The sequence below is a fragment of the Diplotaxodon limnothrissa genome, linkage group LG2 (genome assembly GCF_057381915.1).
Source record: "Diplotaxodon limnothrissa isolate DT_005_m linkage group LG2, D_limnothrissa_male_GT1.1, whole genome shotgun sequence".
Taxonomy (NCBI): Eukaryota; Metazoa; Chordata; class Actinopteri; order Cichliformes; family Cichlidae; genus Diplotaxodon; species Diplotaxodon limnothrissa.
Genome location: NC_140597.1, coordinates 28,764,019 through 28,787,937, shown reverse-complemented (window position 1 = coordinate 28,787,937; position 23,919 = coordinate 28,764,019). Strand labels below are relative to the sequence as shown.

General features: G+C 43.1%; 1 protein-coding gene across 1 annotated transcript; it reads left to right on the top strand.

The window, feature by feature from the left end:
• The first annotated feature begins 4,793 nt into the window (after positions 1–4,793).
• On the top strand, positions 4,794–22,692 carry kctd12b (potassium channel tetramerisation domain containing 12b). The gene is made up of 2 exons (XM_085370022.1): positions 4,794–5,646; positions 22,121–22,692. The coding sequence occupies exons 1-2, from the start codon at positions 4,803–4,805 to the stop codon at positions 22,690–22,692; spliced, it is 1,416 nt and encodes a 471-aa protein (XP_085226148.1). The 5' UTR covers positions 4,794–4,802.
• The last annotated feature ends 1,227 nt before the right edge of the window (positions 22,693–23,919 follow it).

The window sequence follows — 23,919 nt, the reverse complement described above, 5'->3', positions numbered from 1 at the left end:
GCGGAGTCGGGGCGGTCTGCCTCCCCCCACCGCAGGGAAAAGGGAAACACCACCTGGGTCTGGGTGCAGTTCCCCCCTCCAGGGGCGGGGGCACCTAGACCCGGTTTGTAGAGTACGCTTGGGGAGTGTGATCGTGTGTACAACGTCTCTTTATGTCTGTCTCCACGTTGGTTGAGTGTGGAGTAAGTGCATATGAGAGCATGAGGGTGGGAATGGATGTTTGTATCTGTGTGTGCCTGTATGTCTGTGTCTATATGTCAGGTTGGGTGTCAGGCGCCACCTCTCTGGGGACATCTCAGGCCCTCCAAGGTTTGGAGGCCTATCTCCCCCTACCACCACTTCCCCTGCCAGTGGCGGACCCCCTCAGACATCGGTGCGTTGGTGGTTCTTTGTGTCCGGGGATGGGCGTCCAGGTACACACCGGCTCACTCCTTGGCGGCCGCTTATCGGGGCCTGGAGCCTGGGGCTCGCTCGGGCCACTTCGGAGGTGGGGTGCCCCCGGCCTCTCAGCCTGGGGCTCGGTCACTCAGGCGCAGCTGGCTGCCGGCGGAGCTCACGGGCGCGTCACTGCAACTCCCCCTGGCTTCTGCTCCGCGGCTGCTGAGTGAGCCCTCATCTGGGACTCTCCTCAGCTCTTTCCGGGACAGTGGCGCAGCTGCCCCTCTGTTGGTCTTCCTTGGTCTCTTGTGTTCTGGGGGCCTCTGGATGTCTGGAGTTTTGATCTCCTCCACACCTGCTTCAAGCCCTGGAGGACGGGGCTGTGGCCCCCCCACACCCTCTAGCAGATTATTACATGAAGGAACCTTTTAAAAAAACAAAAAACAAGCGCGTCCATGCTCACAGGTGTACACACGGGTGATCACACCCACAAACTACACCCTTTTTGGCTCCTACCTCAAAGCACACTGTGTTCTGTTGATCTTATGTGCTGCACAATAATGTTTAACATTTAGTATTTACTGTCATATTCCCATATATCATTGTGATGTTGTTTATTCTATTACTCTTGTTCTCTTCTGCTTGCTTTCTTTTTTCTTTCTCAGCAGGTGATCCAGGTGATTGATATATGCATTTTTTTTTCTCTGCCCGTTCTGTTGGTTTTTGTTTTTTGCCCTTCTCCCCCGTCCCTCTTCTCAGCTGTTTCTCTTTCCCTCTTTCTTTCTCCCCTTCTTTCCCCCAGTCAAGTCTGTCCCGTATTCAGTAAGTGAAAATAAAATAAACAATAAAAGGTGAATCAAATGGACCATTACGGCAAGGCTGGGATGGTCAGTTTGGTAAAGTAAATCCGTTGGGCATCTTTCTTTGCCTTTAGACAACAATTCTGATGGCAAAAGAGCCAAACGGGACAGGCCAAAAAAAAAAGAAAAGAAAAAAAAAAAAAAAAAAAAAGAAATCCACAAAATATCTCATAAATCACTCACAGGTGCGGCTGTCAGCAGAAACTGCTGAGGATGCAGAGATCAATATGCAGACAAATCCTCCCTGAGTTAACTGTTCTTTTGTCATGGCATCACATCGTCTGCCAATTCAGCACAAGGAGCCTGTTGAGTTGGGGTTTTTTTTTTTTAAATTCTGAATTCGTACTTTTTGAGCAACAGTAAGCACATTTTTCCCTTTCCCGCCTAAGTACGCTTATCCTCTGCCTCACTCTCCCATGGGTGTGTGAGCCACTGCTCTGCCCATTTTAAATCAGCGGAGCATCAAACACACGCAGAGTACACCTAACAGCCTCAGACGGCCATCAGTGTTATGAGAATTGACAGACGTACACAGATAATCCAACCGTCGCAGAAGGTCAAACTAATTTATTTGATGTAGTCATTTTTGTTCCTAGTTTTCAGGATCAGTGTAGATGTCTGTTGCATAGATGTGATTGGAATGATGAAATGGGCAGTACAAGGAAGGGGGGGAAAGGTTCTGATTCATGCACAAATACTGTATTTATATTAACAGAGTCATTTTCAGTCACTGGCATGGTTCAGTAGGAGTTAGTAACTCCAAATATTTAGATGTGGTTCTGCACTGGAGCGTTTTATGTTGGATATAATTTAGTCTGGACTCCACAGGACTCTGGTGTTAGGCAGCATATTGCTGTTGCATATTTCAGTGAAGATGAACAGCAAATGGAGCCGGGACCGCTCCATCAACTCATTTCATTGGCAGACAGCACTGCCACATTACCTCCATATCCTGTGGTGGCCCACATAACAGGAGTTGTCCAATCCAGACTGCTGCGTGAGGCTGCTGCGCAGAAAGCCAGCTGGAGACCAAAGGCCCTCGGGGAAATTACTGCCAGATTGCATGGAAAGAGGCAAAATTGGACTGCTTATTTGTCAGTGAAGGGTCTGTGTGGTGGACACAGCCGAAATTGAAAAGACAGGGAGAGAGATTAGGTAGCCTGTTGACTACACGAGTCTGTGCTACCTACTGGCGTCTTTAAACTTTGGTGATTACTCAGTAAGAAATATGTTTAAAAGCTGGGAAGTGCAATTATAATTTCAGATGACATTTTTTTTCTACGTGACTTTAATGATGATGAAGCCCCATAACAGTCTAGTCTGTGCAGTGGGATAATTTCAACATACCAGAAAGCTAAGGGTCAATTCTTTGAATGGAACATTTTCTCACTGGTTCAATAAAAGGAAAGGTTGATCTGGGCTTTTTAATATGGTGTGTTATTCTGCTAGAAGCAGCCATCAGAAGAGCGGTACACTCTGGCCACAAAGGGATGGACATCAGCAGCAATGCTCAGGCAGATTTTGGTTTTTAATTCAATTCAATTCAATTTTATTTATATAGCGCCAAATCACAACAAAAGTTGACTCAAGGCGCTTCAAAATGATGATAAATGATGCTCGGCTGGAACCAAGTGCACACAGTGGACCAGTGTGCAGGGAAACATCCCTCACACCATTACCCCACCACCACCACCAGCAGCAGCCTTAAACATTGATGCATGTCAGTATGGATTTGTATTTTCATGTTGTTTAAACCTAATTCTGACCCTTCCATCTGAGTTTGCAAAATTTGAGATTCATCAGAGCAAGCAAGTCTTCTGTTGTCCAATTCTGGTGAGCAACCTATAGCTTCAAGTTTCCTGTTCTTAACTGACAGAAGTGGCACTCAGTGTGGTGCACATGTTCTGTGTTCAGAGATGCTCTTCTGCATACGTTGGTTGCAACACTGTATGCGGAGGAGCTACTTATGGCTTTCTATCAGCTCAAAACAGTCTAGATATTCTCTCTGACATCTGGCCTCAACAAGGCATTCTCACCCAGGGAACAGCTGGATACCATCTCAGAGTTTTGAAACCTGCAAAATGCACTTGTGATATTGTATAGATGCATGCCTTTACACTATAAAATAGATGATTCAGTAAATACCACATCTATTTGTGACCATGCACTCTGTGTCTGCTGGTGGGTTCTAGTTTCGGTTTCATAGCCGTGCAAGCCGCATGGTCACATCACAGTAACTCAGATCTCAGCTGAGCACAGAGAAGCTTTCCACCTTGCAGAAGAGCAACAGTGAGCCAAACTGTGCTTGTAAATCATTGTGCACAGCGAGGTTCAAATGTGCAGATTTCTGAGTGAAAAGGTATTTAGACTACAGCGCACTATCTCCAATAACAACCCTTTATATCTTTATAATCAGAATTTAAGTTGTTATCAGTGTTTAGGGAAACTGTTTCTTTTAGAGTGCTCACTAGATGTCGCTGTTATCCCACCCCTCTCGCGCAAAGTGACCACACTGATCACTGCGAGCGGTGCCAAAAATTATGGCATCAAACAATATAAGAATTTTCTAAGAAAGCGGGAGGGTTTGAATGTGACCCTGGCAAATATAAGGTTCGGGCAGTGGTGCAGTTTGGCGTTTAGATGGCTGTTTAGTCAGGTCTAGCTCACTGATAAAAACCGACCCATTAATAGACCATTATAGGACAAATTGGAGTCAAATCGCACAATCATAACCGCGACTCCACTGGGAGAATCACGGAAAGGTGCTGTCGGCTTGTTCTTGGAAGACTGGGTGTTTTTGAGCTGAATCACGGCAGAGGCGCGTCACCGTGGGGCGTGGTTAAGCGTAAGAGATAAACGCCGTGTCCACCGTTACGATGCAGTTAAGTTACAGTTTGGCACGAGACGACACCGGAGCGGAGAGTCTGAGCAGCTAACCAGCGTGCGTAAAGGGATGGAGACGAATGAGATCTTTTTAATAACTGTCATAGCCTCTCACTACATTTGGAACTTCGTCTTCTTCGCGTGGATTTTAACAACAATAGAACCTTTAGAGCCGGACTGCTATAAAACGCATTGTTGAAGTTCTGATCCTGTTTGCGCCAGGACACCCAAACGAGATTAGACGAAGAGAAGTCGTAATGAGTAGTTGTGCAAATGGTGCATTTTCTGACCAGAGAGCTGGTACGGAAAGCAGAATTTCATGCTCAAGCTACACGTCTACCTGCGCGTAAAGGACATGGACACAACGGCTCCAGTCACCGCTTCCTGAATCCCTGCGCTATGTTATAGTAAGTAAATGAAAAAGCTGTAGTTAGATTAGAAGCAGTGTGGCAGCTTAAAGCATTTATGCGAGCTTTTTTTCTTATTTTTACGCGCTGACAAATAGTGCAGCGTTCCAATAGCACAGGACCTGAAATTTGGCAGCCAAGCAGCCCACACCATTGACCGTGAAAGGCTTGGAAACAGTTCCAGTGCTGATCCCGATTTGAACTATAACTAAAACAAGTTAAAACAAGTAAAACAAAGTTGCATCTAAGTGGACGAGCGTGGCAGGAGGCGAACATGGCTTTGCCAGATAGTGGCATATCTGCAGAGGAGATACCCTTTCCAGAGATCATAGAGCTCAATGTCGGTGGGCAGGTGTACATAACCCGCTACTCTACACTCACAAGCGTGCCAGACTCTCTGCTGTGGGAGATGTTTACTCAAAAGTCAGCCAAAGGACTGGCCAGGGACACAAAGGGGCGCTTCTTTGTAGACCGTGATGGTTTCCTGTTTCGTTACATCCTGGACTACATGCGTGACCAGCAGCTGGTCCTTCCAGACCACTTCCCAGAGCGCGGTCGTTTGCAGAGAGAGGCTGAGTTCTTCAACCTGCCAGAGCTCGTCAGGCTTCTGGCACCCAAAATCAGCAAACAGAACTCCCTTGGTGATGAGGGATGTCCTAGTGACACAGAGGACTCCTCACCTGGGACTGACACCTCCCGTAACCTCGGCTCTCTGGGTGCTGCTGCTGCTGCCTGTGCCAGCCTGGTGCCCGGCGCCATGGATGGCAAACGTTCTGGGTTCATCACTATTGGCTACCGAGGCTCCTACACCTTGGGGCGCGACAGCCACACGGATGCCAAATTTCGCCGAGTGGCACGGATCATGGTGTGTGGGAAGACCTCCCTGGCTAAAGAGGTGTTTGGGGAAACGCTGAACGAGAGCCGGGACCCGGATCGCCCCCCTGAGCGCTATACATCCCGCTACTATCTCAAGTTCACCTTCCTGGAGCAGGCTTTTGACAAGCTGGCAGATGCAGGCTTTCACATGGTGGCCTGCAATTCCACAGGAACCTGTGCCTTTGCCCACGAGCAGACGGACGACAAGATCTGGACCAGCTACACTGAATATGTGTTCTACCGTGAGTGAGACTATCGGCTTTGTTTCCCCGGTCCCCTCACCCTGTATCCAAGAACCCCCCTCCCCCTCCAGCCTCCAGCCATCCTGTCTTTCTCTCTCTGATGGCTTCTGAACCAGTAGATGTACTGTAGATGTTGTGCCCTTCCATCTCTCTTTACAGCCTCCAGCTTTTATCCTGTGAACAGTACCTGGCCGCTGCTCTGACTCTTCATACCTTCTCTGCAGATCGAACCTGCAGCCTTCCCCTTCAACCCCGAATTCACCCCCCCCCCCCCCCCCCCCCAAATCATCAGGCCAAGCTTTTGCCCTTGCTTAAGCCGCCGCCTCTCCATCTAGTTGTAGTCCCCAGCCCTGAACCACAGCAACCCCACAGCCTTTCCTGCAGAGACTGATACCTTCTATTCCCTTTTTGTACTCTCTATATAGTGCATATGCCTTGGTTAAAGCACAATACTGTATCCAAGAGCTAATTTTGTTGAATAAAAAACACCAGTGTGTCTATATGACTACTGAACCAGTCATAAGGGCATAAGGGAAAGGGCTTCAAAGAGTTGCCGTGATGTACAGTGCTATATTTTGCCTGCTTACTCAAGCAGATCGGACTGTCTCCTGCTCCTTTGAACTAAATTACCAAATAATTGGACATCTTATCAGCCTTGAGGGACGTGAGAAACCCCAACACATGCACACACATACACACACACACACGCACACAAAGGAAGTGTAATCTAATTTCCTTTAGTTTTTATTAAATGTGTCCAGTACCATGTCCGTGTGGTTTGGGAACGTGCCATAGTTAATCTGTTCTACTGCTTTGGAGTGAATAGAAAAGAAAAGACTGCAGTGAAGTTATTTTTTCAGAAAAAGCAGATTGAAGTTGTGCGGAGGTCTCCCCCCCCCAAAAAAAAAGAAAGAAAGAAAGAAAACGGGTTGTGTGGCAAATGTTGAAAAACTATTAAAGCTCAAATATCAAGAGATCTTAGAGACAGACAATGAGAGAGGGGGAAAAAGGTGTGTGTATTGACTGTGCAGTGGAGCTTTCAGTATTTTAATCACCCACACTGATAGGGCAGAGAAGATGGAAGGTGTTGCATCAATTACATCTTAAAGATAATTATTTTCCACAGCCGGTCACATGTCAGAATGGGCTTACACATTGCTTCCTGTTATTTGCGTAAGAAGAAATCAGCAGTCATCACAGCAGATCTTTGGATGTCCCGTAATCAACAATGTTATTCTTAATAACATGAAAAAGAGGTTTTTAATCTCAATGGGATCTTCCTGGTTAAATAAAGGTTAATAAATAATACTCAGTATTAGCTGAAGCGGCTGCGTATTTGACTATAGCTCACTCCTTCTGTACCAGTGAGAAAGGGTAGGATTTGCTGTAGCCAGCCAAAGCCCAGTGTTTTCTCACCACTGTAGCAATGGCAGCTTATAGCGAGCGCGCGTAACTTTCAGTAACTCACAGCCGGCTCAAAAAGGAGCACAAGATCCAGATACAGCCTCAGGACGGGTCTGCACATCATATACCTCAGACTAACATAAACGTGGGACACTTAAATCCAACAAAGGATTCATCAGATTACAGGAAAATGCAGAAATGGCTCAAAATGAGGACAAATAAGAGGTTTCATTTAAAACTGTTCGGGGAACAGGCAGCGCAAGGCAAAGTTCACCCTTTCGGCAAGGTGTCGACTTTTTAGTGTGTCTGACAGTTGTAATAAATGTATTCTGAAATGTCTAGAAATTGCAATATTGTGTTTCAGTGTGATGAAGTGTTGTTGACATCCGAGTCAGTCTGTTAGACCCTGCTGCAGTGTGTCGCTGCAGGCATAGACAACACTGATATTAAAAGTGTTCCACCAAACGCAAATTGATTTGTCAAATAAAATATGCTTTCTTTCTATCCTGCTTGTATTTCCATTCCTAACCCCCAAAAAGGGGGGTTATTTCTTTTTTTCTTTTTTTCTTTTTGAATACCAGGGAGCACAAAGTATGATGAAAATAGCACATTCCCATTACCGCAGTTTCACATTTTAATTTTCGGTGACAATGCAAGTCAATCACAAGTAAAGCCGTTCAAATTTTCATCTCAGCGTTTCCCATCAGAGGAAATGTCCTTGGACACAAACTCTCCTCCGTATGAAATTTTCAGCCCTCAGGCACCATGTCCTCCATCCTTCCATCTGCTTTTCCACTTTTTTTTTTTACCCTCTTTTTTTCTCTTCAGCCTGGACTTGCGTGAAGCATTTGACCAAAAAATCTGAGCCAGGATAGAAACGAGGACATGCACAGATAACAGGCCTTGTCCAAGCAGATTAGAAAACCCTTATTTTGTTGCCAATAATTGACCAAATTTCTGTGTGCAGTCAAAATCTTAAAGATTGAATCTAAATTTCAGGACTCCGTAGTATTTACAACCTCCCGCAGAGCAACAGTTTATCCATTTCTGAGAGACTAGAAATCATTTTTGTGTGTCATCAATAAAAAACAACAGCAAAATACAATATAAGTACAAAGTATTTTCATTGAGGGCAAAGGTGTCATAATTTACACTCGAACAACAACCAGACTTAAGGGTTATGTATGTGAGGCAGTCACGTGTCTTTTTATAAACTCTGTCTCAGAAGTTCTCTACCGAGCGATTATCTCATGCTAATTATCTTACAGTTTTTCTCAAATGCTAAAACACATTTCACAAACGTTACCACCAGGTCCCCCAATGTCCAAACACAACACCCTTCTCTAAAGCTACATAAACACAACCACACCTTCCCACTGCAAAACTCAAACTCCCACACCAAGAGAGCAGCTCGAAGCTGTCAAAACTGTAAACACTATACACAGCATTACACACTACAGCAAAACAATTGAAAACACAATGCTCAATTTGTGAGAAGGTTCTTTGTTCCATAACTGCCAATGCATATTTTAGAAACTATACAGTAACGGATCGTCGTAGATCTCTGCAGAGGATTAGGCATTTAGATTTGTGAGTTTCATATGAGTAGTATAAATCTATAGAAAATCCTGCATGTACGTACACTACTGTAACACAACTCAATGCAAAAACAGAATCTATTGCACACAACAGTAATCTTGAAAACATGAACAGGGTGTGAAGTTTTTTTATTTACGTTATTCACACCACACACACCACAATCACTGTGCGGCATCATGTCGCTGAGCTGTTGCTCGCATCTCGTCCGTAATGATGGTGCGAGGTTGTCTTGCTCTCCCTCCTGGACCTTCTCCTCTCCCATGTTGGCCTTCTCCTCTTCCTCGTTGGTCGCTCCTCTTCCTCCTCTCATTTGAACTCCTCTTCCTCATTGGCCTGCTCCTCTTCTTCCAGGGCCAGCTCTTCTCAAAACAAATTTCCCACGTGTGGGACTAATAAAGGTTATCTTATCTTATCTTATCTTATCTCCCTCCTCTGCATCAAATTCCTCTTCCCCTGACTCTGCCTTCATCCATTGTGTTTGTTTGGAACCTTCAGCATACTGTGCACTCTGAACTTGCTTTTACATGTGGGTACAGCATTAGCAACAAGTGTCTTCAATTTTGAGTCATTGTGTGTAGTGAATGACGCCAGGTGTGTTCCCTGTGTTCAAAGATTGGTGACTGTGGCAAGCATTTTGCATCACATGGGCTTTCATTTGAGGATATGAGCAGAGTTGTTTTGCAACATGTGTTTTAGCAAGGAAAAATGTGTTTAGATTTATGAGTACAGAGGGTTGTGTTTTGTGAATTGTGTCTTCATGTGACATGTGTTTATGGTACTGGAATATGGTGGCTACATTTAGTAAATGTGTTTAGACTACTGGTCATTTGGGTTACAGGATTGGCTTTTGTGTTTTAACATTTGAGAAAAACTGTAGTATAAGACCTCTAAACCTGATCTCACTCTGGCCTTGATAAAAGCATAGCTAATGAGCTTCACAAAACTTTGTGAAAAATTTATGTTGCTCTCTAATTCAGGGAGAAAAAAAATGATCCCCCCCGCCCGCTCTGGAATGCATGACAAATCCTCAGAGACCAGGACAATACTGTGCCTGCAGTGTCTCTCCAGCCCAAATAAACACAGTCACAGGCAGCATTCCTCTGTCGCTGTCCTCCGGCGGACTACAGCAACACGGGAGTGCCAAGGTCAGTCATTAGCGCAAACATGGAGAAACATGCCTTCGTGTGAAATTTCAGGCACTGGCCTCCTTAACCTCTCCTCCTCTCGTCAGCGCAAATTCCTTGAGATTCAACAGCAGCAGCGAGATGCGTGGAAACGTTGACATTCAGACGCTGACATTCAGAGCATCCACAGACCAGACGAAATGTGCGCGCTGAAATTCAGTGGTGTTTTTTTTCTTTTTTTTTTAAATGTGTCTTGTGAAACACGTGGTTGAAAAGTGTAGCATTGTCTGCTCGTGTGCTTGCAAAGGCAGCAGGTTCTCACTGTGTCGCCACAGTATGCCTATTCATATTCAGTGTCACAATAAAGATATTTTACCATGACCTTTTGCTTCTTCATGTTTTGGGGGGGGGAACGCAGCAGATTGCCAAATTTCAGCTTGTCACACAACAAATTATCAAATGAAATCAATCATTTGTTGTTGTTTCAAGCGCAGATTTTCACATTTATGAGGACTCATTTGTCACTAAAGTCGAAGGATTCGAGAATGAGTGCGAGACTGGCTTCTCTGCGTGCCTTCAGGCAGTGATTTGACCCAAGCTTTTGCTACTGTAGGCTGCTCTACATGACAACATGCTTTGGCCCTGTCTCTTTTCCCTCTCTGAGGATGATCCTTGTCTCGGAGCCAGCTGGGTCATTGCATTCTCTATTTGGAAAAAGAGGGGAAGAAGGCAGAAGAGAACAGGAACAGATGCACGTCAAAGGAAATGGGGATTGGAAAATGGGGCACAGAGAGATAGATATTTGGGAGACTGCGGGGGTATTTATTTGACAAGGATTCGGTGTTCCCATCTGATCTCTCTTCCTGTTATTTGGAGAAGGGGAGGACTGTGCTGTAAGATGCTCCTCTGCGGCCTGTCAGCTCCATCAGCACCCCCAAAGAGATTCAGTCACACTGCACCCAAGGGATACACTGCAGAATCAAGAGCACACTCAGTATAGTTGCTATCACTATCAATCTGTAGCATGAAACCAGCACAAATGGGGGGTTGTTGATCTTTACCATAAGGAAGAAACAGTATTTTTTATCATCTGTTTGTGATTCATGAACTTCACCATTAAGCTGACTAAACTTAGCCAAGATTCCTAGACTACATCTTTCTTTTTCGGGGAGAGACATATTGCATGTGTGAGAGTGACAAGACAAGGGTGAGTCAATTTCTCAGCACCTCAGATGTCTGAAAGCTGCTGTTCCTGTTCATTCTGAGCCTTCAGCTGCAGCCATGTGGCTGTACTTGTTTATGTCTCACTGCCTCGTCTGCTTTTGGATCTGTCTGCCAGGATAATTTGGCTCATTGTTGTTTTGTTCTGTTGCCTTTACGCTTGTGTGGTTTTTGTTTTTTTTTTTTTGTTTTTTTTTTGGATGACAGGTTGGACAGGCCTCCGTTTCGGGTGCGTCAGTGCGACTGAGGTCCACTCCCTCTCACACAAACATGCTGAGCGTGCAGTTGGCATCTCTAAACGCACGCTCACACGGACACGCGCGCTCGCGGGGAGAGGGAAGTTGCAACGAGAAGATGTGCAACACAACTCCCGTGCTGGGATTTTGATTCTGGGCCGTGAGGTTTTAGATCTAATCGACTGCCTTGTTTTCACTCTTCTTTGAGAACAGTTTAAAATGCATTAGCAGGCAAATAAGGCATTTACCTCCCTCCTCCTCTCTTGATGGCAATTAAAACAAAGAGAAGAACATGCTCATATAGAACAACATCATTGCTGATAATTACCTTGGAGTAGCACTGACCAACCTGGGCAGGGGGTAGCAGCGGCCTGAGGTGCACCGCTGTGTTCTCCATCAAAATGTCTGTGTGTGTGTGTTCACCCCTTGTTTGCTATTGCTGCCATGCAAGCCAACATTTAGGGAGTACAGTAACACTGGCTTGGGACTTCTTGGTCTCATTGTGTGTGTGTTGGGCTATTTATAGTGAGTCAGGCACCGAGCCAGATGTGTACCTTATTCACTTGTATCGCTCTGTCCTCCAGCTTCTCCACATGCCTGGCTTCCCCTCATTCTCAGCTCCTACAGAGAGCAGCTGTCACAAAACATTTTCACCCCGAATGACAAGGGAAGGGGGGGACTTCATTGTGCTAGGACAGGAGATGGTCACGTCAGGGGGGAAGCCAGAGGGGGGAGTGACAACCTGGAATCACTACTGATTTACAGTGCTGTTATCTCATTACTCTCCCTGCATTGCCAGTTTGTTTTTCCCTTTGTCGGCGCAATTCTCCAACACGGAAATGATGGCTCTGTGCAGGCACTGAGCAAGAGCATGAGTGGAATGAAGAAGCACGATATAAGTTGTATAGTAAGTGAAAGTGTCAACGGGGAAATTGTAGGATAAGTGTAAGCAACAAAAAGGAAGAACTGAAGTGGCAAAGCTTGGCATATACAGTCCCACGGAGACTATAAATATGTGACGAGGCAGGAGCAATTTTAAAAGAAAAGAGGCACAATTAGGCCAAAATGGAGATGTAATAGATTGGATTGGGAAAGGCAGGGTGGAAGCTGCCTCAATCGGCATGTTAAAAGAAATGCAATGATTCTATTTTACGTAAAACTTGACAAATTAAAGGGAAGTACTTCTTGGCATTCATTCTCCAAGGGTCTGTAACTTCCCTGGAAAAAATCAACACAGTTAAATCAAAAGATATTCCCTCATTTTGTGTTTTGATGGCGCTGGTGGACAGTGCTAACACTTGGTACAAAATCTCCCGTAGGTGTTTAATTATTTTGAGCTCTGCTGACTGTGAAGCATATAATTCATATCATTTTCATTCTCATCAAAACAGTGAACCCGCATGCCCTATAGACGGGGGGAGTTGTCATTCTGGGAAAGAAGACTGCCATCATGATAGAAACTTTTAATGATAGGATAATAATGATCGCGCAGAAAAACTTTGTACAGATTTGTAATGACACGTTCCTCTCGGGGGGCAAACCACACCAGTAAAATGTCTAGTTCAGCACAATAGAGCCACCAAATGCTTTCACTCCAGAGGCCATTGCGTCAGCTGTTTCCTTGATGTGTCACCAAGAGCCACGTTGGGTAACAACTGCCATTATCGTGTCCTGTGGTTTTTTAATCAGGTACTAACAAAATGCTGATTTAACTCTAATTATTAGAGTTATTAATAATACTTATTAATGGCCCATTAATACTTATTAATGGGCCATTTTAACTCTAGTAGCCACCGCAGGTACTCCTGTACAGTTACACCTTGCTAGAAACCACTTTAAGCTGATGTGAGCTTTGGGAACCAGCCTGAACCATTGATATACAAGGCAGGACAGATCCATGCTTTCATGCCAATTACACCAAATTCCGAGACTCATCAAACCAGGCAATGTTTTTCCATGGTCCAATTTTGTTGAGCCTGTGCTTTAAGGCTGTGTTGTGCATTCAGCCATGCTCTTCTGCATACCTTAGTTATGACAAGTGGTTATGCTGTTGCTGCGCTTAACCTCAAAGCAGTCTGGCCAATCTTCTCTGGCATTTTCGCCCAGTGAAGTGCTGCTCGCTGGATATATCTCTTTAAAAGTCAACAGAGAGTAAAGAGCAATATAGAGCTGTATTATGTTTCTCTACTGATATCTCTAGAATTTGTTCTTATTCTGTAATAAATTCAGGTGTATTAACCCCACCCTTTATAAATACATTTATTATAAAGGCTATACGACAGTGTTTTTAAAGTTTTATATTGCATGTTGGTAATCGGGCTTAGTTTATCCATTTTGAGGAATAAAATTATCTATTCCAATGTTCCTATGCAAACAAATATCTCTCAACAATGAATTATTCAAATTTGTTGAATTTGATTTTCATGCCATCCATTAATGACAGAACTGGAAAAAACATGCGACTGAGCGTTTCTGTGTCTGTGCTGGTCTAAAGGAGCTCACAGTGTCTGTGAGTGCTGTCATTAGAATAGGATTCACCTTGGCCATCTGGAGACTTGGGCTCTAATCTGTCCCTCTAATTATCAGTAATCTGAACAGTCAGGATTGGTCTTAGTGCTGCAGCCCAGGATAGGATTGGACTTTGCTGAAAGCAGGCAGGAGGAAAGAGGAAGCAGGTGGCACAGTAGCTGCAGGAGCCGAGGGGTGCCAGGATGGACTTTAGGGTGCTTAGGCAGGCTGGTTATGCCCTGTGGGAGCCAGGTAGCAGCTCAGGGTTTTGAAAGGAAAGCGAAGATAAAGAGGAGATACTTGAGGCAGGTGAATCAGCAGACACTCAGACTGAATACGTGCAAGCATGCAGAAATAAGAAAAATGTTCTGGTCTTTTCTAAATGCAGTGAAACACCGTATCTGTTAGAAATTTAGCGCTTGTAAATTTGTTCCAAACTTTTCCCACTATTTCACCCTCTCTTTCCTCTGACCTTTACTCCCCTTTTTAAGTTTTCTTACATAGCAGCAACTCTCTGGTCTCCAGCTGTTTACATCAGGCATTTCCTCCACATTATGCAGATTGACAGATTTGTAATTGCTCTGAGACTTGTGAGCGCACTCCAGTGATTTTGACATAGGCAGCTCTGTTTATGCCCCAGCATGTAAAGTTGATGTGAAGAATAGAATATTACTATGTCTGATTACACCCCCGTATGTATTTGCTTGTCGTCAATCAGAGATAAAAAGGACAATGAAAGAGGCGACTGTAGGAGGCGACGCTCGCACTGTCATTAGGCACCATGCAGATCGTTTGACAAAACAGAGATGGAAATCTGAGCTGAATACGAGGTAATTAGATATGGAACATGCTGCAATTGGCAAAACTATGTAGCGTGCAGTTTCCTTTGAAACAGCAGGATACAGCCATATGTACATCTCCACAAAGGATAAAATGCTCCTCTCAGTCTGAGAGACATTACTATGCATTTGTGCAGCTCTGGCTCCTGCACATCATTGTGCCGTTTCCATGGAGATGATGATGTCCTCTTGTTTGCCAGTCTCTCCATCCTCAGGCCACGACACCTGTCAGCGGTCGCAGTGAATTTTAAAAAGTACCGGCAAGCTGATTGACCCGGTCGTGGCTGCTGATACGCAGCTTTGTTCTACACTCATCTACTGTTTTTAGGATTTCAATTAAATTTTTATTAATTGACCTTGTGTGAGTAGCAGATATATTTTGACGAAACATCCAAGCACAACAAAGCATTTAGGGACTTTAAAGCCAGTGCAATATGAAAGTTTTTCCTCTTTTTTTCAACAAACCAACATATCATAAACATTTGTAGGCTACTAACAGACGGTGTAAAAGATGGCTGCAGCCACTATGATGTCACCTGCTGTTAAAAAGCCTCATATTGAACATTGTCTCCATCACCATTTTGTTGTTATGAAACTAAACTTGATGAGGGTAAAACACTTCTCACTGTGAAACCAACGAAACTGCACATGTTCCAGGTTCAATATTGCAACTTGCTAATGACGTTGTTTGAGCATTCAGTTAGTGTTAGCCAAGAAGTTAGCTAATGCTTTTATAAATTATCACTAGCAAACCAACATTAGTAACCTAAATTTGGCCAGACTTGATAAAATATTTATCATATTGTATAAATTAATAAAGAAAACACTTGAAATGCTTACTATATCTTCTAGAAGATAGTTTCATATAAACATCGCAACGCTATGACATCACAACTATATTGACATGGACAGACATTATGATGATGCAGGAACAACATCAGCACAGGGATATCAGCTCTTATATAGAGTGTATATACATCTTTTTTAATTTGTAAAACAGACATAACGCTTTATTCAGCATGATCTCAATTTTTTTTCTATAAAAAGAGTAGTAGCCCCCTCCTGGCCATTAAAAAGAAAACACATTTGAGGCACACCAGCATTGGCTTAGTTTTTAGAAATGGAAACAAAGTCCATCTATCATGCTGTCTATGTACAGCATTAGCAGTCCCTTGAATATTTAACTTATAAAATTATTCAGTTCAGTGAACTTTTAGTAGCATGGAAATTTGAGGTTTAGCTTGCTAATGATTCCCTCTAGCCATTACTTCCCAGCTTTGTTATGGCAACATCTGTGCGCTTCAGCTTCAGGGCACAATTCTAGCAAAGACCTGACACGGGACCTGAGAGATCATCAGTTGATCCATCAACTGTTCATCAAAGCCTCATCAGAAATGGTCTCAGTGGCAGGGTGGCTGTCAAGAAGCCATTCTTAAAGAAGGAAAGCAGGGAGAAAAGGCTGAGCTATGCACACAGAACTATTGGCCTCCCCAGATCCCAGATTTCAGCCGCAAACATGAAGTCACACAGCAGTCTGTGAACATACTAAAGCCTTGACTTTAGTTTGATGGCGACCTTGGTGTGTTTGGAGTAAAAAGTGAACATTTCAACAAGGAAAGAATTAGCAATCATCAGCTATCGGAGAGTGTTATCAGCTAACATTAGCATGTTTGGTTAGCAAAATGTCAACAGAGCCTATATGGCACAGATAACAGTTAATCAGTTCTTACTAACATACTGATAAAAATCCCAGTATTTACCTCACCAAAGATGGAACATGGACTTCTTAGAACTGTTAACCACACAGTGAGCAATGCTATTTGTCTGATATTATTGCATTAAAATAGGCCAAAAGGCATTAACATAAACAGTAGCGGTGAAGCTAGCTAGCAACACAGCCACCTGTATCATCAGCTACCTGTCGCTCAAAGTGGCCACTAATATTAAAAATTACTACTAATTAAAAAGAATCACGTCTTCTCCTGTTGTTATAAAGTGGGTAAATTAGCCATACAGACTAAAAGCATTTTTTGCACCACGATGTAAACATATTTATTTCTGCTCAAAAGCTGGGCATTTTATTATGAGAATGATTTGTTCAAGTGGCCATTTGACATTTATCATTGCCTTTTTTAACCTCTTTATAATTACACAAGTCAAAGAAAATCCTTTATTTTTATTTCAATTGACTGTTAATATCAACCCAGCTTTATTTAAGGCCCTACAAGCTGTTTCATGGCTTTATTTAGTCTCCGTGTGGGAATAAATGGTGCGCTTTGATTTGACCAAAATGAAAGATCCAGGTGACAGCATTACAAACAGCAGAGGAGACGTTTTATAAGAGAGAGGTGATAAACCTCGGCAACAGTGACACATTAGAGTTGCTAATAGCAGTAATGATGGCAACGCAGGGATGTGACACACTGAACAGATGGGAAAGGCAAAAAAGGAGGTGGGGCGGGTGATGTGTGCGAAAAAGCTCTAGCTTTTGCATATATCCCTGGAGAAGTGGCCCGGGGAAAGGGTTGAGTGCACTCTCTTGCTGTTCTTCTCCATAAGGCTTAGTGGTGGAGGAGGAAAGCACGGAGCCCTTCCCCCAGTGGATTACTCCTCTGACACTACTAAGCCCCCATACTCCCACGTTCAGGAAGCCCACAAACACATGTATTCATCATGAAGACACTGAATGCACCAAATGCACAAGCACACACAGCGGAGAACATCTTTCTACCCCGTTCCCTCCTCCCCCTACATCCTTTCTTTCCCTCCGTCTTTAGCCGTCCTCCTTTTCATGCCCAGAATAACAACACACACAAACAAACGCATCTGCCCATACGCAAGCACACCTACACATGCACACACACATACGCTTATATATGCATGCCCAGGCACACACAGCTGACACTGACTTGCTCTTGCACACTAGCTTGAGCACTTTCTGTCACACACTCGCATTCAGGTATTCAGAAAGCCAAGGAGCTGGGAGAATATGCCGTGCCGCCTCCGTTTGACACAAGCAGCTTTTGCCGTTATGTAAGGCTGGTTAGCGTAATGATAAGCTCTGCTAAAGGAAACAGTGCAGGCCGTTGTGTGTCATGGTATGTCTGTGAGCATGTCTGTGTGTGTATATGTGTGTGTGTGTGAGCATGTGTGTGCTTGTTGCACTGAACATGTTTGAGAGTGCTTAACTGTTCATTTGCATTTTCATGCACTGTACCTGCATGCTTCACAGCCAGTGGAAACGTGAGTGATCACAGGAGTAGGTTTCATTGGTAAATGGAAGGAGACACATTAGTTGTGGGATCTCAGGGTCTTCCCCCAGGAAATTTTGAGCTCCACACACTTCGTTTCTTGCATTCTGATGGATTTTTTCACCCCTTTGCATTTTTTCTGCATCAGTTACTGGTAGACTTTTCTTGAATGGGAAATAGCAAAAGTCAGACCCCCAAGGTAACAGTCCAAGTATGCTTTTTTTTCTTATTTAATATGATGTTGCATCAACACACACACTGAGATCTTGAAGTCATGTGATGGCTAACCATGTGACGTTAACTTGTATGTCATTTTGGACATGTGACAATTATGGTATGCACTGGAGCGAGGTACACACAAGAGAGAAGAGGAATGAAAGTCGATGAAAGCAAGAGAAAATACACGTGTGTGAATGAGAGGGAGACACATGGAAATATGAGTATGCAAGGAGCAGAGCTAGTGAAGGTGGAAGAATTTAAATGCCTTGGGTCAATGACCCAAAGCCACAGACAGTGTGCTAGAGAGGTGAAGAAGAAGAAAAAGAAGAAGAAGGGCATCTTTGAGACTAGTGTTGGGGTGATTTGTGACACAAGGATAGCAACAAGAGTGAAAGAGAAGGTTTACAAGGTGGTAGTGAGACCTGCTGTGATGTATGATTTGGAGATGGTGAGACAGACAAAAAAAACAGGAGGTGGAGCTGGAGGTGGCAGAATTGAAGATGCTAAGATATTCATTGGGAGTGATCAGGATGAACTAAATTAGCAATGAGTACATCAGAGGGACTGCTTGAAGCAGTTTGGAGACAAAGTTTGAGAGGCAAGGCTGAGATGGTTTGGACATGTGCAGAGAAGTGATAGAGAATGTATTGGACAAAGTTGTTGAGTGTTGATGGTGGCGCTTCCAGGGAGGAGGAAAAGAAAAAGACCTCAGTGGAAGTTCATGGATGTTGTGAAGGTGGACATGCAGAGGATTGGTATGACAGAGGAGGATGATAAACATAGGGTCAGATGGAGGCAGATAATTGGCTTTGACAGATTATCTCATCCATCTAAAGAGAGCATCAAATAGATTGATTGATTGATTGATTGATTGATTGGTAATTTATTTCAACATGTGAACAATATACAAGTACATTTAGAAAAGAAATGAGAGAAAAAAAAATATACTATACAAATTACATACAAAAAAAACATTCTGATTAATTTACATGTTGAAAGGGAGTGGGAAGAAGTATACACTTATTTAATCCCACCCCTGTCCCATAAATTATCAGTGAATATTTAGTCAGCTTCCTTACTGATATAATTTGTAATAAAAATAGTGAACAGATTTCTGATATACTATATACTATAATATCACATCATGAATTTTTTGTTTGTTTGTTTTTAAATAGAGACATTCACTTAATTTAAATATTTTCCTTTTCTTTATAGATCGAGAAGATCATATTTTTATAACTCTTTTTGAACAGTTTTATGTTTGGACATTGCTTTAATTCCATATTCAGTTTGTTCCATAGTTTCACTCCTTGAACAGAAACACAAAAGCCTTTTCTTGTAGTACGTACCTTCATTGTTTTGAAGTTACAAAAACCCCTTAAATTATAACTTCCTTCTTTCAAAAAAAAACATACTCTGAATATTACCTGGCAGTTCTTTATTTTTTGCTTTGAATAGAATTTGTGCTGTTTGGAATTTCACTATATCGTCAATTTTCAATATTTCAGACTGCAAAAATAGTGAGTTTGTATGTTCCCTATAACCTGCATTGTGGATGATTCGAATTGCTTTCTTTTGAAGAGTAAAAAGTGAATGTAATGTGGTTTTATAGTTATTGCCCCAGACCTCTGCACAATAGCTTAAGTATGGTGAAACCAGTGAACAGTAGAGAATATGAAGTGATGTTCTGTCGAATACCTGTTTTGCCTTGTTTAGTACTGCAATGCTTCGTGATACTTTGGAATGAATATATCTTACGTGAGCTCTCCAGTTAATGAAGAAGGCAGTCAAGGTGACAAGTGGGTTTAGTGACTAAGGTCCTAATCACAAAGCCCTAGAGACCATCTGTCCATGACCACCCAGCACTGTTTATGAGAAGAAAATGTGTATTCCTCGACAGGTTGGCAAGTGGTTGCTGGAGGTTCATGGGAGTCACTAAAACCCCAGTCAAACAGACATGGAGGCTGGTAGTTGACCTCCTGGCAACCACCATCAAAACAGAAAGATGTGCATTTCTAAGCAGTTGGTAAAAACTACTTTGTAGATGCTTTAATCACTAATGATTGCTATGGTTGACCATAGTTTCCATGCAAACTTTCCTACAAACACTCACCAGCTACTCTGCGAGTGGTAATTAAACTGTGCAAAGTGAGGCAGAAACCAGAAAAGGACACGTTTGCCTTTTTTCCTTCAAAATAAAATGGTTGCAGTGCTGAGGCAACCAATTTGAGACTTGCAAATGAATGGTCTCCATTTCCAAGCAACCAAAAGGAAGGTTTTGGTGCAACATCCTCCTTGGGACCATTTTCACCCTGTGAGAGCCAGCAACCTCCAGCTACCCTTCATGGAAAAGACATTTTTCCTCTCGTGACTGGTGGTTGTATCAAATCCAATCTGGTTGAAAACTCTTGAGCTGTGTGCACATTACGGCATGTCAGAACCCTATATCGACATTTGTGTTTGTGTTTGCCTGGATCATCGTGTTCTGAACTCCTAATACCTGTTCAAAAATTTTAAAGACCTCTTGCTGCAGAAGAAAAACATTTCCTGCTGAGTAGTATTGTAGCACAGTGTTTAGCTTGCTCCCATGTAATGTGAATGACGGGATAAATGTTTTGCTCATTCAAATGCTTCATACTGTTTAACGTCCAGCCTAAGAAAGAACATAATATTCAACAAAGTGGATCACATGACAAAACAGTTTGAGAATACATAACAAATATACAATATAGTGAGATTTAACATTACCTGTGGTCAAAATGTGAGATTAGTATAAAAGTGAAGACACATTTTTAAGCGCATTCACTTTAAGGTAGATGCAGGTGCTTTCTGTAATTTCACAAGCAAATCAGAGCGTGTGTGCCATCATGCATGCAGCAGAAATAAAAGGACAGGAAGAGGCTGATTGCTTGCTCAGTGGTTTCATTAAAAATAAATAAATAAAGTGAGGGAGAGAAATAGAAGCTGCATTTGAAAATGGTACATTGGTTTTCAAAGACCGTGAAGTACACAATGTGCACACACTCTAGTTTTTCCAAGAAGTGCCATAGCAGCAGCATCCTCAGTTCTCACACAGAGATGAGATGAAAAATCATCACGCTGTGAAAAAAAAAGCTTCTTAAGCTTTTGGTCAGGAGGTTTCACGCCATCCGTTCAGCGCCAGTATTTATCTTCACAGATAAACAGTCATGCAACCAAAGGTAATTTAAAACTGAAAAAAGCAGTGAAACTGCCCTCCACTCTCCTCATCTCTCACGCTGAGCTCCATTCTCTGCTAATTACTGCCTCCATAATGCTCCTACATGCTCTTGTGCCAGCGTGTGTTTACTTTTGTACTCTTGGAGACAAAAAACTGTAACGCTGAAGACTCAGGTGTTTGTTTCTGTGCCAGCCGCACACTACTGACACACTCTGATAAAGAAGAGGGAGTAAAAAAAAGAAAGAAAGAAAGACAGGTGAAATGTAATCAAATTTTTGTGGAAAGCTTCCCAGGTGGCTAAGACCTATATGCAAACAGAGCAGACATCTGAATGTAAATGCTTGTTATTCGTATACGTTTCATTTTTATGGGAACACTTGTCGGTGAATGGTAAATGAGAAAAGCAGTACAACTCTGAAGCCTGTAAATCGAATGCATTGCTGGATGCAGAGAGTGATTAGCTTAGCTTATTTTAGCATACAGACTAGAAAGAGGAAAACAGAAAAGCCTGACTGAGTCCAAAGATTGTTACGCCTACAGGCACCTTTAAAGCTCCCTAGTTAATCTGTGTTCAAGTCAAATCCAGTACTTATATATAGTGTACATTACTTTCCTGGCAAACTCACCATGACTACAGGACTGTGGGCGGTCGTTATGCCCTCCTGTCTTTCAGGCAAGAACTAGTATTCTGGAATGCCCTCCCTATTGATTTTAAGCTAAGCTAATCAGCTGGATTTGTCTGTGTATTTACTGAACATATGTAGCCTATTGTATAGACACAGTAGCAATATTTTTATTTCACTATAAGCACGAAAAGATTTGAAATCAGCATAAATTTAGCTCATAAATATATATTTTTTTATTTTTTCTGCAGGGAGTTCATCAGATATTTCCAAGGCAATGACCTCTGACCCCCCAGCAGCGACTACCACTGAAGCAGTGACCTCTAAACCCACTGCCGCACCTACACTGTCAGCCACAGCAGAAACCAGCAGCAGTGGCCGAACCCAAAGCCTTCCTGAAACCAGCACCATCCCAACACTGGACCTCCGAAACCCGCTTCCTCCTCCCCTAACACCTCCCCCACCTCCTCCTCCTGCGCCAGACATCCCTGACCTTCCACTGCCATCACCCCCGGTCTTCCCCCTTCCTCTGCCTTCATCCAAACCTTCTTCATCATCCAGTCCTCCTTCTCCTCCATCGCCGCCTCCCGCTGACAGCCCCCAGCGTCCTACCACGCTCAAACTAAAGACGCTTCCACGTTCCAGCGTCAGGGAGAACGGCTGCCCCCCGCCTGGGCTGGATGAGGATGAGGATGAGAGGAAAATGCTGGAGGAGGATCTGAAGAAATGCATCGAGGACTTTAAAAAGATCCGCATGCCCAAAGTTTTTCCAGATCGCAAGAGGCACTGGCAAAGGGACTTGCTAAAGAAGTACAATGCATAGAGAGCTTTGCTGTGGCATCATAAGGAGCAAACCTGACAAGGACTTTAAAACAATGGCGAGGACATGCTGCTAGCGCTTTATATTTACATCGCTTTGATTCTGACTTTGTGAAGAGTGTCAGCAAAAAACCTCTAATGTAGCTTTTGCATGTCAACAGAAGTGAACTGCTAAAGTATAGTTCTCCAGCTGAGCTTGTCTAGCAGACATGCACTACATTTGATGTGTTTACCCAGCATAGAAAACATTCACGTCCAGATTGTGAGTCATACGTATGTTCTTCCCACACAAGGTTTTTTTTTTCTTTTGGAATAGAAAAAATATTTGGACTCATTTTCTTTTCACTCAGTCAAACAATATTAATTGGAGCTTTCTGCCCTTCTCCCTGTACCATGTCTGCTGATCAAGCAACTGGAAAATGTAAGCAAAGTTTGAAATTTTAGGCGTTTGACCTTAATGATGCAAAAATAAAAGACAGAAGTGAAATCTCTGGTGCTAATCATCTAAAACGCCTCACCTCATCAATATTAACTGTCTGACTTCAAAGCCCTTCTACAGTACTCCTTTCTGCCTCTGATTCAGAAGCGTTGCAATTTCGTTCTTTTTGTGATTACATTATCTTCCAGCCCGCACTTTTGGAACGAGGGGGGATCAGAAAGAGAAAGCGGTGTACCAGGAAGGAAAGTGGGTAATTACAGGCAGCCAGAATGTGGAATAATAATGACAATAATGACTACATGAAGCAATGCACAGTACCATTTGTTCCTCTATCTGCTCCACATAAAATGCTCATCCAGCTGCACTAATGAATTACCAGGTGTGTGTGAGTGTAGTCCCATTATGGGCTAAATGATTTCCATAAAAATAAGGGGAAAGAATTTATTTTACATTTACTTTGTGTATTAATTCTGAACATCGTAGTATTCAACCATTTAACAAGCAGTAATATCATTCTGGAAAATGTGCGTACTTGCTTTCACTCTGACATGAGAAGGAGACTCTCCCGCAGTATGGAGCTTGGTGGTTAGCTTAGCTTAGCCTAGCAATTGGGAAACGGCTTGCTTTGAAAACCAGCCTGCCACCACCTCTGCAGCTCTTTTGTAACATGCTGCATTTAACATTTATACAAAAAAACAACTTAAATCTTAAACTTGGCTTTAAAGTGTACATTTGAACTCTAAAGAGTGCCTGCTTCTACTTTGTATGCCATAGTATGCTACTTTGTCAGTT

Excerpts from the sequence above, each read along its gene's own strand:
- kctd12b (XM_085370022.1), top strand. The coding sequence starts at position 4,803 with ATGGCTTTGCCAGATAGTGGCATATCTGCAGAGGAGATACCCTTTCCA. Across the intron at positions 5,647-22,120 it reads CACTGAATATGTGTTCTACC|GGAGTTCATCAGATATTTCC; the intron begins GTGAGTGAGACT and ends TTTTTTCTGCAG.